Source organism: Oryctolagus cuniculus, chromosome 7 (assembly GCF_964237555.1).
Source record: "Oryctolagus cuniculus chromosome 7, mOryCun1.1, whole genome shotgun sequence".
Taxonomy (NCBI): Eukaryota; Metazoa; Chordata; class Mammalia; order Lagomorpha; family Leporidae; genus Oryctolagus; species Oryctolagus cuniculus.
The window spans coordinates 94,721,411-94,738,514 of NC_091438.1; the positions used below are offsets into that span (position 1 = coordinate 94,721,411).

A 17,104-nucleotide genomic window follows, 5' to 3' on the forward strand; every position below is an offset into this window, starting at 1 on the left:
AAAAAAAGTAAGATCCCATCAGGATATTGACTTTTACATGGTTAGAAGGTGATTTTTTTTAAAAAAAAGTCAGCATCCCTTAATCAGAAATGAGGAAAAAAAGGCTGTACAATTTTTTAGCCCATGATATTAGAAGTACAAGTAGAGAACATAAGTAGATGAAATGTACAAGTAGAGAATGGCTGAGGCCATCAAATTCTGAGAATTGATATATTGCAATTAAAAGTCACATAATTAATCTATGTTATTAGAGCGACTCACTGTGCAACCATAGGTTGAGAAGTGAACTGAGTTTTTCATAAAGATGTGGTAATTCTTTTTTTTTTTAGATTTTTTTTTCAAGTTTTATTTGGTAAATATGGGTTTCCAGGGTGCAACTTTTGGATTGTAGCGGCTTTCCCCACTGCAGCCTCCTTCCCACCCACAGCCGTCTCATCTCCCGCTCCCTCTCCCATCCCATTCTTCATCGAGATTCATTTTCAATTATCTGTATACAGAAGATCAGCTTGGTGTATACTAAGTGGGGATTTCAGCAGTTTGCACCTGCGCAGATGCACAAAGTGTAAAGTGCTGTTTGAGTGGTGGTTTTACCATTAATTCACATAGTGCAGCACATTGGGGACGGAGATCCTGCATGGGGAGTGGGTGCATGGTGGCTCCCATTGTTGATTTAGCAATTGACGCTCATTTGTGACATCAGTGGTCACCTGAGGCTCTTGTCATGAGCTGCCAAGGCTGTGGAAGCTTCTTGAGTTCACAAACTCCAAAGATGTGGTAATTCTTAATATTCAATATTAAATACAACTCTGAGGGTAGATTTGCAATGCTTATTTTCTCCAAACATTTTTACAGACTCTAGGTATAATTAGTCAGGACTGCTTTGTTGCTTCCTGCAGTCCGTTGAGTATTGCAGTAGAACACCATGAATCATGGTTTATTATAGGAAGTTGTTAACATATTTATTTTCCATCTCAATGTCATTGACTATTTAAGAACAGGTAGTATGCTTTTATGTTTTGCTGAAATAGTACAATTTGTTTAGTTTTTAAAACTAGTGTAATCTAGATATTGCATGGAGCTAAAAGCATAAAACCATCTTCCAAAGCTCAAATTTGCTGTTTATCTTACAGCACTGGGTTACTCTATTATCAACATCACCACAATCACCACCACCACTACTACTAGATGAAAGAGTTGACTTTAATTCAAGACAGAATTATAAAACTTATTTATTTATTTATTATTTTTAAGAGCCAGACAACTTTAAAACCATTCCTCAAGTAAGTCTTCACATTTTAAGTGTATTACTTTGTTTGTGGTTTTGTAATTTCCAGGATATTTTATTTTATTTTACTACCATCTGATATGTTACTTTTTTGTGTTTATGTGATATTAATACAAAGAAAACATTGAATATAACTCATGGATATATTCTAAGAATATAATGGTATTCCTTTTCTTCTCCCTCCCTCTCCTTTCTTCATTCCTTCCTTGTTTCTTCTTTCTTTCTTTAGATTTTGAGGTAACATTATTTTTTTAGCTCACATTACACTCAAGGGCTTAATTTTCCATGAAATGAAGAGTTCAACAAGTAAAAAGAGTCTTGTTCAGTGGAAATATAATCAAGGGCTATACACAATAATCAAACAGAAAGATTTTTAAAAATAAATTTTTGGGGGCCGGTGCTGTGGCACAGTGGGTTAACGCCCTGGCCTGAGGTGCTGACATCCTGTATGTGTTCGAGTTCCAGTCCTGACTGCTCCACTTCCTATCCAGCTCTCTGCTGTGGCCTGAGGGAGCAGTGGAGGATGGCCCGAGTCCTTGGGCCTCTGCACTCTCGCATGAGAGACTGGGAGGAAGCCCCTGGCTCTGGGCTTTGGATCAGCGTGGCTTCTGCCGTTGTGGCCAAAATGGGAGTGAGCCATTGGATGGACGGCCTCTCTCTCTCTCTCTCTCTCTCTCTCTCTCCCTTCCTCCCTCCCTCCCTCCCTCCCTCCTTCCCTCCTTCTCTCTCTGCCTCTCCTCTCTCTGTGTAGCTCTGACTTTCAAACAAAATAAAATAAATTTTTAAAAATAAAAAAAATTAAGGGTTTTCTACTTTAAAATGTGCCAATAGACATCTTAATTAAACATGTTTACATTTAGGAAGTGCTGTTCCATCCATAGCATCATTAGATTGACATGTAGTGATTTCATAGATATGGTATGCAAATTCAAAGTATTTTTTTTCTTCTTCTAAATAGCTCCCTACTATTATTAAAATGGTTCACATTTGCAATAGAATACTGGATTTAATCAGTACAAGCTATTAATTTTTTAGAGATCTCAGACTTATTTTTTTAACTTTTTTTTTGGCATACCTTAGTTGACTGTCTGCTTAAAATAAAAGAATTATTCTAATTGACTTTAAACCTTACCTTGCCATCTTGAATTGGAATGGAAGTAGAAAAGGAATATTTTAAGAGCTTTGTCATTGATTAAATAGAAAGTTTTTATTCATGGAAAAATCATTATAAGTAGAACATGAAGAAAAAATTGTCTTTCTTATAGAAGTATGTTAAACATTTTAATAATGATTACTATAGCTAAATGTGACTTTATTTGTTTAAAAACACTTTGTCAAACCTTTTTTTAAAAGCAATTTAGTTTATGATCTTTATTGATACAGGAAAATAAAGTTCTAAAAAATTAATTTGACTGAAATTAACTTATTTCTCCCAAATGTGATTTCATTTAAGTTCTTACCAATATTCTGCTAAGTAATAGTTTTGTTGCCTTGGGCAATTTACTTATGTCTTTAAGGCTAGTTCTTCATCCGTAAAATAGGCTAATAATTTTTTTGTATGTGTGGGGGTAGTATTTCTTCTTTTCCAATCTTTCCTTTTTTTGTTAGTCTCTTTAAAATATTTTTTAATATTTTAATTTTTAATTAGTTTAACAGATTCAGAATGGTTTGTAGGTACAATTCTAAGAACATAATGGTAAGCACCTGCTCCATTCTTGACACTCAGCAGTGTTGTTTTTTGATAAATATTGACCATCTTCCTCATCCTCCTGTCCCCTTTTCCAACATTCTTCCCTCAAATTGAGGAGAATTTATTTAACAGCACAATTTTATTTTTGAGGCAGAGGTTAGTTAAAATAAGGACACCATAGAAATCACTTAGGTAATGCATAGTTATTGGGAGGAAAGAATAGATCAGCAGATCTTCCGCCTGCAGCTCCGCACCTCAGGTTCTAGTCCCGAATGGGGCGCCAGATTCTGTCCTGGTTGCTCCTCTTCCAGTCCAGCTCTCTGCTGTGGTCCGGGAGGGGAGTGGAGGATGGCCCAGGTCCTTGGGCCCTGCACCCGCGTGGGAGACCAGGAGGAGGCTCCTGGCTCCTGGCTTCGGATCGGCGCAGTGCGCCGATTGTGGCAGCCATTTTGAGGGTGAACCAGCGGAAAAAGGAAGACCTTTCTCACTGTCTGTGTCAAAAAAAAAAAAAAAAAAAAAAAAAAAAAAAAAAAAGAATACATCAGCAATTACCCTAAACCCTACATCTGTTAATTTAGGATGGCTGGGAATTGTGATGATTATTAGTGATCAGAATCAAATAAAGAATAATGTTTTGCAAATTTCATTGAAAATTTATGTATCAGTTTCTTCTAAAATCTGCTTGCTGCTCAAAGGAATGTTGTATACCCTTTGTAAAGAAAAACAGCCAGAATCCCTGTTAGAGGATTTTCACACAATTTTACTTTTAATTAATTGTTTTTATATTTCATCATTGGTTGCTTGTCTGTGCCATTATAATATAAGCTCCAAATATGTCTTGTCTGTCCTCACTGGTTTGTTCCATTGGCTAACCTAATATCTGGCTCATTAGGCACTCATTTCATGCTTATTGAATGAATAGTTGAAGGAATAAACCATTGTCCCATATATCTGATTGGTAAAACTGGGTATACATGTAGAAAAATTCATCTAACAAGAACACAGCTGTTGATATACATAAATAACCAGACATTTTTGGAGTGTGCATCTATTTTATTCTGCCTGTCTGTGTCTTAAATTGAAGGTGGGGTTTTATTGGCAGCATATCATGGGGTTTTATACTGACAACCTCTGCCTTTTAATTGGAGTGTTTAGACCCTTTCATTTCCAATTGTCAGTATGGTTAGATTTAAGTCCAGCATATTCCTATTTGTGTTTTATTTCTCCATCAGTTCTTTTTTTAAAAAAATTTTTTCACTTTTATTTAATGAATATAGATTTCCAAAGTACAGCTTATGGACTACATTGGCATCCCCCTCCCCTCTGATGACTTCCCTCCCACCCGCAACCCTCCCCTTTCCCGCTCTCTCTCCCCGTCCATTCACATCTAGATTCATTTTCGATTTTCTATATATACAGAAGATCAGTTTAATATACATTAAGTAAAGATTTCAACAGTTTGCACCCCCATAGAAACACAAAGTGAAATATGCTGTTTGAGTACTCAATATAGCATTAAATCTCAATGTACAGCACATTAAGGACAGAGATCCTACATGAGGAGTAAGTGCACAGTGACTCCTGTTGTTGACTTCACCAATTGACACTCCTGTCTATGGCATCAGTAGTCTCCCTATGCTCCAGTCATGAGTTTCCAAGGCTATGGAAGCCCTCTGAGTTCTCCGATTCTTATCTTGTTTAGACAAGGTCATAGTCAAAGTGGAGGTTCTCTCCTCCCTTCAGAGAAAGGTACCTCCTTCTTTGAAGACCTGTTCTTTCCACTGGGATCTCACTCACAGAGATCTTTCATTTAGGTTTGTTTGGGGTTTTTTGGTTGTTTTTTTGTTTGTTTGTTTGTTTGTTTGTTTGTTTGTTTTTTGCCAGAGTGTCTTGGCTTTCCATGCCTGAAATACTCTCATGGGCTTTTCAGCTGGATCCGAATGCCTTTAGGGCGGATTCTGAGGCCAGAGTGCTGTTTAGGACATCTGCCATTCTATGAGTCTACTGTGTATCTCGCTTCCCATGTTGGATCACTCTCCCCTTTATTTATTCTATCGGTTAATATTTGCAGACACTATTCTTGTTTATGTGATCCCTTTGACTCTTAGTCCTTTCATTATGATCAATTGTGAACTGAAATTGATCACTTGGATTAGTGAGATGTCTCCATCAGTTCTTAGTTCTTTTTTTGTTCCTTTCCTGCCTTCCTTTGGATTGGGTACTCTGAGTGATTCTGTTTTATCCCCACTACTGTTTTATTACTGAATCTAATTTGTTGTGGTTGTTTTAGGATTTATAATATAAATCTTTAATTTATCACAGTCTACTTTAAATATTATGTAACTTCGTATGAATTTTAGTACAAGAACTTTACAATAATGGATTCCTTCTCAGCTCCTCCTTTTACTTTCGGTTCGCCCGGCGAATTCACCTAAGGGCCTGATCATCCCAGAACTCAGAACCAAGTCATCTTCCCTCACTCGAGAGATGTGACACTCTAGAGACACCATGTGGGCATACAGCCTTTACCAAACAAATCAAGGAAGTTCCCCACTAAGCACAGGACATACTTACGATCTGATACACCACTGTCTATTTGTCTAACATAGGGAACCCCCTGAAAAATGCCATCAGCTTCTGAGGTGCTAGGAATTTACTTTGTTATGGCAGCAGTGCTGTGGGTGTCTTTCTTTTTGCTAGAGTTGGCATGGCGTGTTGTTCTTAAGCTCTCAAACATGGGAAAGATACCCCCCTCTCCGAAGCCCACACAGATTACCAAACATAATGAATTTGTGTGATAAGAGCCTGTCACTCCAGGCCTCTGCCTCACAGGCAACAATTGATGACTTAGGGACAGAGAACTCCGCCAGTGAAAATGACATGACAGCAAACAACGTAGCAATGCCTAGTCAGCCACCCCGCCCAAATACCCACAGGATGAACTTAGATGACCTCGAGGTGATAACCCACATGAGGTCATCCCATCCGCACCCAGTGAGGATCCCCACATTATGGCAGTCCCCAGGCACCCCAGGCTCTCAGGGCAGCCGCTAGACCCCATCCCACTCACATGTTTGCTGTAAATGTAGGAGTGGACGCAGAATTTAGGCCCTGGATTCCAACGCCCATAAATGACCTTACTATGCTAAAAACGGCTTCCCAAGAGTCAGGCCCCGACTCTCCCTACTTTGAACAGGTGCTCACACAATGGGCGGCCAACCTTCAAACTCATTTTGACTGGGTTATACTGCTCAAAGCACGTTTGTCAAGACTACAGTTCTTACAGTGGAAAGCCTCCTATGAGGAAGAGGCTGAAACCATGGCAAGGAATAATGCTGCCTCTGAAATTGCAGTAATCTTTGATATACTTATAAGCATATATCCTCATGAACATATATCCTCATGAACAGGCCCACATTGGAGTAGTTGCCTATTTTGATCAGGTCAGAGATTTGTCACTTAAAGCCTTAAAAAACATAAATCCTCCTAATTATAGTCAACTCTTTAGAAACCTAGTTCAAGGCCCATGTGAATGGTTCCCCGATTTCCTTGCCAGAGTCTTGGAGGCTGTAGAGAAAAGATTACTGCTTGGCCCTGATCAAGACAATTTGGTCAAACAATTAGCTTGGGAAGGTGCTACCAAAGAGGCAAAAGCTGCAATCGCCCCAATCTGTAATGAAGACATTTCTAAATGGATAGTAGCTACAAAGGAAGTAAACCCTGCTGACATACCCATACAGGCCCTAACTGCGGCCGTTAACAAACTGAACACAAGGAAGTATAATGACCTTCCAGTTTGTTGGGATGTCAGGAACGGGACACCTACGGCGAAACTGCCCAAACACTGACAGATGGGGCAAGCCCAAAACTCTGTGACCCAGATGTAAAAAAGGCTTTCACTGGGCAAAAGATTGTAGGACCAAGCCTTTAAACTCCCAGCGGGGTGGCCCTCAGCCCAACAAGTAAGAGAGAGTCTCACCACCATTACCTAGTCGATGCCTATCTTCGATCTGAGGCCAAAATTGACCCTATATTTAGATGACATTGCCTTTGTGGGTTTAATTGATACGGGGGCAGATGCCACTGTCTTAAAAGCTAGGGATGCAAGAAAAATGCAACACTGGATGACAGTGCCTGGGCCTGACCTCCAAGGTGTTGGAGGATTAAAATTGGCTGATCAGGTCATCACGCCTGTAACGTGACGAGATGACTATGGAGATACGGGAACCATCTTTCTGCTAATTGCTGAGGTTTCTATGACCTTATGGGGGAGAGATGTGCTCTCACAAATGCAAGTGGTTCTTACTACGGATCACAAATCTCCAACGAGCCAACAACTTTAATGGAGAGCCTATAATTAAGATTCACCCCCAATTCTAGGGGCCACTGCTCACCTCATACAAAAGCCAGGCCCAATCCCCATTGAATGGGAAAAAATAGGAAACATCTGGATAGAGCAGTGGCCAATATATATATATATATATATATATATATATATTTTTTTTTTTTTTTTTTGGACAGGCAGAGTTAGACAGTGAAAGAGAGAGAGAGAGAGAGAGAAAGAAAGGTCTTCCTTCCATTGGTTCACCTCCCAAATGGCTGCTACGGCCGGCTGCACTGATCTGAAGCCAGGAGCCAGGTGCTCCCATGCGGGTGCTGGGCCCAAGCACCTGGGCCATCCTCCACTGCATTCCTGGGCCACAGCAGAGAGCTGGACTGGAAGAGGGGCAACCGGGACAGAACCGGCACCCCACCCAGAACTAGAACCCAGAGTGCCGGCGCCACAGGCGGAGAATTAGCCTAGTGAACCTCGGCGCCAGCCAAGGACGAGCCAATATTACAACCCAAACTTGGCATCCTTAGAGAATTGGTACAGGAACAATTGGAAAAGGCGCACATCGAGCCCTCCACTAGCCCTCACAACATGCCCATTTTTGTGATACCAAAGAAACAGGGAAAATATAGGCTACTACAGGATTTGAGAGCCATCAACAAAATCATAAAAAAGATGGGAACATTCCAGGCTGGCATTCCCCATCCAGGGGCCATTCCTAACGGATACCACATAGTTAGCATTGATATCAAAGATTTCCTCTTTTCCATTCCCATCGTGGAGGAGGATAAGGCCTACTTCGCCTTTACAGTATGGGAGCCCAATTTCCAGCTCCCCGCAAAAAGATTTCAGTGGACAGTACTCCCGCAAGGCATGAAAAATAGCCCTACCATTTGCCAAAGATACATTTCTCATGTGTCTAGCATACTTAAAGATCAGTGCTTGGTCATACATTATGTGGACAATATCTTACTTGCTCACAAGAATGCGGCAACTCTGAAAGCCTAAGTGAGACAGTAAGAAATTTACAATTCCTGGGTTTGTCTTTTGCCACAGAAAAGGTATAACATTTTCCCCCCTTTCAATTCTTAGGTTATCAAATCTCCTCCCATATATCTCCAATGGGCCCAAACCTAAAAGTCAAGCATAAATACTCACTTAATGAACTTCAGCAGCTATGTGGCCAAATCAATTGGCTGAAGCCCTTGCTTCCCCTAACACCTGCAGAATTTAGACCGCTATACGCAGTATAGTATTTGCCATAACCATATCTACCCTCGAGGTCCCCTTAGGAGTTATTTGGCAACAACATGGACCACTTTTTTGGTTGCACATAGCCTGGAGTGAGTGTCGTAAAATAGTTAACAAAGTAGTTGCCATCCTTATGATGAGACTTAAATTAAGATATTATGCCAATAAGATATTTAACACAGAGCCAGACATAGTGGTCCTACCCCTGTCACAATTAGAACTGTCGACATTGATGCAGAATACCATGCTCTTTCAAACTTTAATGATAAATTTCCCAGGATAGGTTGACAATCACCTGCCAGCGGACAGGCTACTCCAGACATTACAAAACTTAAAAATAGACTATCCAAAACATGCTTTCTCTGCTAATCAACCTATATCCATGACACCGTGTGCATTTACGGATGCCAACAAGTCACTGCTTTGGAATAGTGATCAAATCCTCAACAGAAAAAGAGCCCACATGGAAACAGGGTCAACAATGGTATGGCCAAGAATCATGACTCCCATTGCTCAAAAGTAAAAGGAAAGGGGGAAATGTGGTGGAATGAGAAGGTCATGCAAAGATGGCAGCTGGCAACAGAAACTTCCTGGCAACAGGCTGTGATTGGATGGTTTCAGAAACCACATGACAATGGAGCCTGACTGACAACAGGCTGTGATTGGATGGTTTCAGAAACCACATGGCAACAGAGCCTGACTGACAACAGGTTGTGATTGGATGGCTTTGGAAACCACATGACAATGGAGCCTGCCTGGCAACAGAGCCTGACTGGCAACAGGCTGTGAATGGATCACTTCGGAAACTGCCTGGCAACAGGGTGTGATTGGTTAGGGCATAGACCACCCCTTGACCAGATTGGCTGCCTTGGCTATATAAGCTGCTGTACCAACTGAAATAAATGAGTCTGCGGGCTGCTCGCTTCTGGCCTGCTTTCTCCCGGCTCCCAGGGTCTGTGTGGTGACTCTGTGCCTCTTGCCCCCACCACGCTCCTCCTCTCAGAACAAATCCACTGCAACACCCAATTCCTTCTTCTATCTTTGGTGCTGTTGTATACATCTATACTCTATACATTTTGAACCTCACAATATCTTATTTTTAGAGAATAAAATGAATATTTTATTATTTATTTTTATTTAAATCCATATATTTACTCTTTTTATCTTTCCTCACTTTTTAGTGTGAGTTCATATTTGCATCTGGCATAATTTTCCTTCTGCCTAAAGAACTTCCTTTAGGGGTTAGCACTGTGGCATAGTAGGTTAAGCCTCTGCCTATGGTGCTAGCATCCCATATGGGCACTGGTTTGAGTTCTGGCTGCTCCACTTCTAATCCAGCTCTCTGCTAATTGCCTAGGAAAACATTGGCAGATGGCCCAGGTGCTTGGACCTCTGCCCCCCCATTGGGAGACCTGGAGGAAGCTCCCGCTTCCTGGCTTCAGATTGGCCTCGCATCCATTTGAGGAGTGAGCCAATGGATCTTTCTCTGTAATTCTGCCTCTCAAATCAATAATTTTAAAAAATTTTTGGAGGGCTGGCATGAATTAGCAGGTGAAGCCACCACCTGCAATGCCTACATCCTGTATGGGCTCAAGTTCGAGTCCTGGCTGCTCTACTTTGATCCAGCTCTCTTCTATGGCTTGGAAAAGCAGTAGAAGATGGCCCAAGTCCCTAGGGCCCTGCACCGTGTGGGAGACCGGAGGAAGCTCCTGGCTCCTGGCTGCTGGTTTCAGATCGGCACAGCTTTGGCTGTTGTGGCCAACTGGGGAGTGAACTAGTGGATGGAAGACCTCTCATTCTCTCTGCCCCTCCTTCTCTGTGTAACTCTTTCAAATAAATAAATAAAATCTTTAAAAATTCATTTAAAAAAAAAAGAACTTTTTTAACACTTCTTGTGTTAAAGTTTTGCTGATGTCGAATTCCTAAAGCTGTTTTACTGAAAGATGTTTATCTTAGTCTTTGAAAGGAGTTTTTTCACTTTGGTACATTTCCCCCAGACTTCTCGGTTAATAGTTTTTCTTTCAGCACTTTAAAGCTGCCTTTCTGTTGTCTTCTGTCCTCCCTGATTTCTGACAGCCCATCTTCAATCATTCTTATTTTTGTTCCTCTGTAGCAGGGGTCCACAAACTTTTTGAAAGACCAAATAGTAAATATTTCAGGCTTGTGAGCCACATGATATCTGTTGCAGTTTCTCAGTTTTTGCTGTAGTGTGAGAGCAAGCAATAAATGAGTAAGCATAGTGTATATCAATGAAACTTTATTTATAAGGTCAGGTGGCTGGCACATGTGTTGTAGATTTCCAAACCTTGGTAACTAAGAACAAATCTGTTGATCTAATTGCTTTTAAGAGTCTTTGTTTATCATTGTTCTTCAGCATGATATCCATTTGTATCACTTTCTTTATTTCTTCTAAGTAGTTTTTGTGCTTTGTGGATGTAGTGATTTATGGTTGTAGAAATTTGGAATCTTTTCATTCATTATTTGCTGTAGCTATATTTCTCCCTCCCACTTAGACTCCTAATGCTTGAATGTAGCCCTGCAGTAGCTCACTTTTAAGTGCTTTGTCCTGCCCTTTTTCTTTCTGTATTTCACTCTGAATGATTTCTATGACTGTCTTACTCACTCTGATATTTTTTATGCAGAACCTAATCTGCTATTAATACCATGTAATGTAGTTTTCACATATCATAATTTAAAATTAGAATTACTATATGGAATTCATTCATATATTATATTTCTTTCCTCACGTTTCATGTTTTCCTTTACATCTAGTTAATAGCTATTTAAGATCCCTGTCCTTTAAACCCATCATATGTTTCAGTATGGCTCTGTTTCTGTTAATTTTTCTCTTGGTTGTTTCATATTTTGTTCCTCTTTACATGTCTGCTTTTTATTTTTGTTTTAAATTGTATTCTAGGTAGTATTATATTTTGTTATTGTTGGCTTCTAGATTTGAGGGGGTTTGTTTCATTTATATAGTAGTGAGAAATTTTCTTCTAAGGCCTGTTTGATCTCTTTAAGAATTACTTTTGGGATAGACATTTGGCCTTACCATTAAGACACACTGGTCCCCCTGGCAAAGTTTTAAAAGGACCTATTCCCGAACATGTTGTTTCTTTCTCTCTACTTCTATCTCTCTCTCTTGATCTTTGTCTCTCAATCTCTCGCTCGCTTGCTCTCTCTCTTGATCTCTCTCCTACTCTCTCCTTCTTCCTCTTTTCCTTCATCATCCCTTCCCTCTGGATTTTTGGGTTTCCCCCAGTAAACTCTCTCCCTTAAAAAAAAAAAAAAAAAGATACACTGGTTCAGATGCAGGCATCCATGTTGGATTTCTGGGTTTGGGGCCACTTCTGATTCCAGCTTCCTGTTAATGTGCACCCTGGGAGGCAGCAGGGGATGGCACAGATGGTTAGATTTCTGGTTCCCAATTTGACCTGTCCCAATTTTGATCAAGGTGAGGATTTGGGATTGTGTCAGGGATAGCAGCTCTTTGTGATGCTGTTTATCTGTCAAATAAATAAATAAATCTAAAATCACTTTTAAGTAGTTTTAGGTAGATCTAGAATAACCTTTTTTAAAAAAATGTTTAATCTCTCAAATGTGTTGTTGGATTCAGTTAGCTATTATTTTGTTGAGGATTTTTGCATCCATATTCATCAGGGATATTGAGCTATAGTTCTTTTTCCTTGTTGTATGTTTTTCTGGTTTAGGAATTAAGGTGATGCTGGCCTGATAGAAGGAGTTTGGGAGGATTCCCTCCCTTTAAATTGTTTTGAATAGCTTGAGAAAAATTGGAATTAGTTTTTCCTTAAAAGTCTGGTAGAATTCAGCAATGAAGCCATCCAGTCCTGGCTTTTCTTCTTTGGGAGGGTCTTAACTACTGATTCAATTTCGTTTTGGTTATTGATCTGTTTTCATTTTTTGTGTTTTCATGACTCAATTTTGATAGACTATATGTGTCCAGGAATCTATTTCTTCTAGATTTTCCAATTTGTTTTTTTGGTTTGTTTTTTAAAGATTTATTTTATTTATTTTATTTTATTTATTTGAAAAGCTGAGTTACAGAGAGGGGAAGAGACAGTGAGAGAGATCTTCCATCAGGTAGTTCACTCCCAAAATGGCTGCAACAGCTGGAGGTTGGCCAATCAAAGCCAGAAGCGAGGAACTTCATCCTGGTCTCCCATATGAGTGCAGGTTCACAAAGACTTGGGCCATCTTCCTCTACTTTCCTAGATAAATAGTAGGGAGCTGGATTGGAAGTGGAACAACTGGGACTTGAACTGGCACCCCTATGGAATGCTGGCAGTGCAGGTGGCAGCTTTACCCACTATGCCACAGCACTGGCCCCTAGAGTTTCCAATTTCATGGCATATAGCTGTTTGTGGTAATTTGGATGATTCCTTTTATTTCTGTGGTATCCATCATTACATTTCCTTTGTCATCTCTCATTTTATTGATTTAGCTTTCTCCCTTTGCTTTTTTTTTTTTTTTTTTTTTTTTGGTTGATTGTGACAGTGATGTATCGGTTTTGTTTATTTTTTCAAAAAAGCAGCTCTTCATTTCACTGATCTTTTGTATTCTATTTTTGGTTTCAATTTTGTTTATTTCTTCTCTAGTTTTATTTCTTTTCTCCTATTAATTTTGGGTTTGGTTTGTTGTTATTTTTCTAGATCCTTAAGATGCATTGATAGCTTATTTATGTGGTACCTTTCCAATTTCTATCTTTTTTTTAATGATTTACATATTTCTTTGAAAGGCAGTTACAGAGAGGCAGAGGTAGAGCGAGAGAGAGAGAGGTCTTCCATCGCTGGTTCACTCCCCAAATGGCCACAATAGCTGGAGTTGTGCCGATCTGAAGCCAGGAGCCTGGAGCCTCTTCTGGGTCTTCTACGCTGGTGCATCTCTGCTGTTCTCCCAGGCCATAGCAGAGAGCTGGATTGGAAGTAGAGCAGCCAGGATTCGAACTGGTGCCCATATTGGATGCCAGCACTGCAGGCAGCAGCTTTACCCTCTACACCACAGTGCCAGCCCCTCCAATTTCTTGATGTAGGTAGCAGTTGTTATAAAATTCCCTCTTAATGCTGCTTTTTCTGTATCCCATAAGTTTTGATGTTATATTGTCACCTTCATTTCTTTCCAGAAATTTTTTATTCACTCAAGAGCATGCTCTTGCCTCTCCATGTGTTTGCATATTTTTAAAAAGATTTTATCTATTTACTTGAAAGTCAAAGTTACAGAGAGGCAGAGGCAGTGAGAGAGGTCTTCCATCTGCTGCTTCACTCCCCAAATGGTCACAATGGCTGCAGCTGCACCGATCCGAAGCCAGGAACCGTGAGCTTATTCTGGGATTTCCACACAGGTGCAGGGGCCCAAGGACTTGGGTCATCTTCTACTGCTTTCTGAGGTCATAGCATAGAACTGGATCAGAAGTGGAGCAGCCGGGACTTGAACAGGAGCCATATGGGTGCTGGGACTGCAGGCAGTGGCTCTACGCCACAGTGCTGGCCCCATTTTTGCATATTTTCTAGAGATTCTTAAATTAATTGCAGGGATGGTTCAACATTCACAAATAAATCAATGTGACACAACACAGTAACAACTGAAAATAAAAATGGTGATTATCTCAATAGACGCAAAGAAAGAATTTGATAAAATCAACATCCTTTCACATTGAAAACCTTAAAAAAAAAGTGTGGGGGGGGAATAGAAGGATCATTCCTGTACATAATCAAGGCATTCTGTGACAAACCCACAGCCAGCATCTTATTGAATGGGGAAAAATTGGAAGCATTTCCACAAAGATCCAGAATCAAACAAGGATGCCCACTTTCACCATTGCTGTTCAGTATAGTCCTGGAAGATTTAGCCAGAGCCATTAAGCAAGAAAAAGAAATCAATGGTAGACAAATTGGAAAGCAGGAAGTCAAATTATCCCTGTTTAAGATGACATGAGGGGCCGGCACTGTGGCGCAGTGGATTAATGCCCTGGCCTGAAGCGCTGGCATCCCATATGTGCGCCAGTTTGAGACCCGGCTGTTCCACTTCCAATCCAGCTCTCTGCTATGACCTGGGAAAGCAGTAGAAGATGGCCCAAATCCTTGGGCCCCTGTACCCGTGTAGGAGACCTGGAAGAAGCTCCTGGCTCCTGGCTTCAGATCAGCTCAGCACTGGCCATTGTGGCCAGTTGGGGATGAACCATCGGATGGAAGAGCTTTCTTTCTCTCTCTGCCTCTCCTTCTCTGTATAACTCTGACTTTCAAATAAATAAATAAATCTTAAAAAAATGACATATTCTATATATAGAAGAACCAAAAGTCTCCACTAAGAGACTATTGGAACTCATAAAAGAGTTTGGTAAAGTGGCCAGATACAAAATTAACACCCAAAAATCAGTGGCCTTTGTATATGTAGACAAAGAATTTCTAAGATGAATCCCATTCACAACATCTACAAAAAGAATTAAATACTAGAATAAAATTATCTAAGGACATCAAAGAACTCTACAGTGAGAATTATAAAACTTTAAAGAAAGAAATAGAAGACACCAAAAAAAAAAGTAAAAGTCTTCCATGTTTGTGGGTTGGAAAAATTAATATCATCAAAATGTCTATACTTCCTAAAGCAATTTACAGATTCTATGTGATCCCAATCAAAATACCAATGACATTCGTCTCAGATATAGAAAAAAAGTTGCTAAAATTATATGGAAACAGAAAAGACCCCGACTAGCTAAAGTAAAATTCTACAACAACAACAACAAAAGCAGGAAGCATCACAATACCAGATTTCAAGACTTGCTACAGGGCAGTTATAACCAAAACAATCTGGTACTGGCACAAAAATAGACATGTAGAACAGAATAGAAATTTCAGAAATTAGTTCTCACATCTACAACCAACTTTTCTTTGACAAAGAAGCTAAAATGAATCCCTAGAGCAAGGATACTCTCTTCTACTAATGGTATTTGAAAATTGGATCTCCGTGTGCAGAAATATGAAAAAAGACCTCTACCTTATAGCTTTTTTGTTTAACCTATTTTTCACCCTTTCAATGTGGGCATGGGTGTAGTTTTTATTTTTATTTATTTATTTATTTATTTTGGATTTATTTTATTTGAAAGACAGAGTTACAGAGAGAGGGAGAGACAGAGAGAGTTCTTCCATCCAATGGTTAACTCCCTAATCGGCTGCAATGGCCGGAGCTGTGCCAATCTGACACCAGGAGCCAGCAGCTTCTTCCAGGTCTCCCACATGGGTTCAGAGGCCCAAGGATTTGGGCCATCTTCTACTGCTTTCCCATGCCATAGCAGAGAGATGGATCAGAAGAGCAGCAGCCAGGACTAGAACTGGTGCCCACATGGGATGCTGGCACTTCAGGCCAGGGTGTTAACCTGCTGCACCACAGCCCTGCCCCCACCACCTTTTATCTTATACAAAAATCAACTCCAAATAGACCAAGAATCTAAATCTATGACCTGATATCATCAAATACAAGAGGAGAACATTAGGGAAATCCTGCAAGACATTGGCATAGGCAAAGACTCCTTGGAAAAGATCCCAGAAGCACAGACAATCAAAGCCAAAATAGACAGATGGGATTTCATCAAGCTGAGAAGCTTCTGCACTGCAAAGGAAACACTCAACAAAATGAAGAGACAACTGACAGAATCAGACAAAATATTTACAAACCATACAACTGATGAAGGATTAATATCCAGAATCTATAAAAAGGTCAAGAAACTCAACAAGAAAAATGAACCGTCTAGTTAGGAAATGGATAAAGGATTTGAACAGGCATTTTTCAAGAGAGGAAATTCAAATGTCCTAGAGACACATGAAAAAATGCTCAAGAGTGCTAACCATTTGGGAAACGCAAATCAAAACCACTATGAGGTTTCATCTCAACCCAGTTAGAAATGGCTCTCATAGAGAAATCAACAAACAATAAATGCTGGCAAGGATATGGGGAAGAAGGTACTCTAATTCACTCTTGGTGGAAATGTAACTAGTACAACCACTGTGAAAACCTAATGGAGATACCTCAGAACACTGAAAGTAGATATACTATATGACCCACGTTTGGCCAGTTTCTGTGTCACTTAGTTTTCTATTGCTGTGTAACAATCTTAGTGATTTAAAACCATTATTTATCTCAGTTTCCATGGGTCAGAGATCCAGGCATGGATTAGTTGGTCATCTTCTTGGGCCTCACAACTTCAGTCAAGGCAGCAACTTTAACAGTGATCTCATCTGAGGCATAGGGTCATCTTCCAGGCTTACTAGTTAGTTCTTTGAGGTTGTAGGACTGAGACTGTTCCCTTCCCACAGTCCACTCCACCACATTTCTCATTTCTAAGAGGAGAGCATCTTGACTCTTCTAAGGTAGCTGTCTTTCTGCCATCTGTCTTTGATATCTAAAATGTCTTTTAGAGAGCTTGCCTGATTATGTCAGCCCTTCTCAAGATAGTCTCCCTTTGGATTAATTGAAAGTCAGTGGATTCAGGACCTAAATTACATCCTCAGTGTCCCTTCATCTTCGTGCTGTA

The 17,104-nt window shown here is 40.1% G+C and overlaps 1 protein-coding gene across 6 annotated transcripts in view; it reads left to right on the forward strand.

Annotated features, from left to right (window-relative positions):
- Positions 1 to 17,104, forward strand: part of PIGK (phosphatidylinositol glycan anchor biosynthesis class K) — a 184,559-nt gene that overhangs the window by 120,195 nt on the left and 47,260 nt on the right. Inside the window, exon 11 of one of the 6 annotated variants that reach the window (XM_051856344.2) lies at positions 1,131 to 6,937. The exons of the other annotated variants lie outside the window; for them this stretch is intronic. Within the exon in view, the coding sequence (XP_051712304.1) occupies positions 1,131 to 1,250 (120 nt within the window). The 3' untranslated portion in view covers positions 1,251 to 6,937. Of the gene's footprint in view, positions 1 to 1,130; positions 6,938 to 17,104 lie in introns of those variants that run through there. 6 annotated transcript variants of the gene reach the window in all.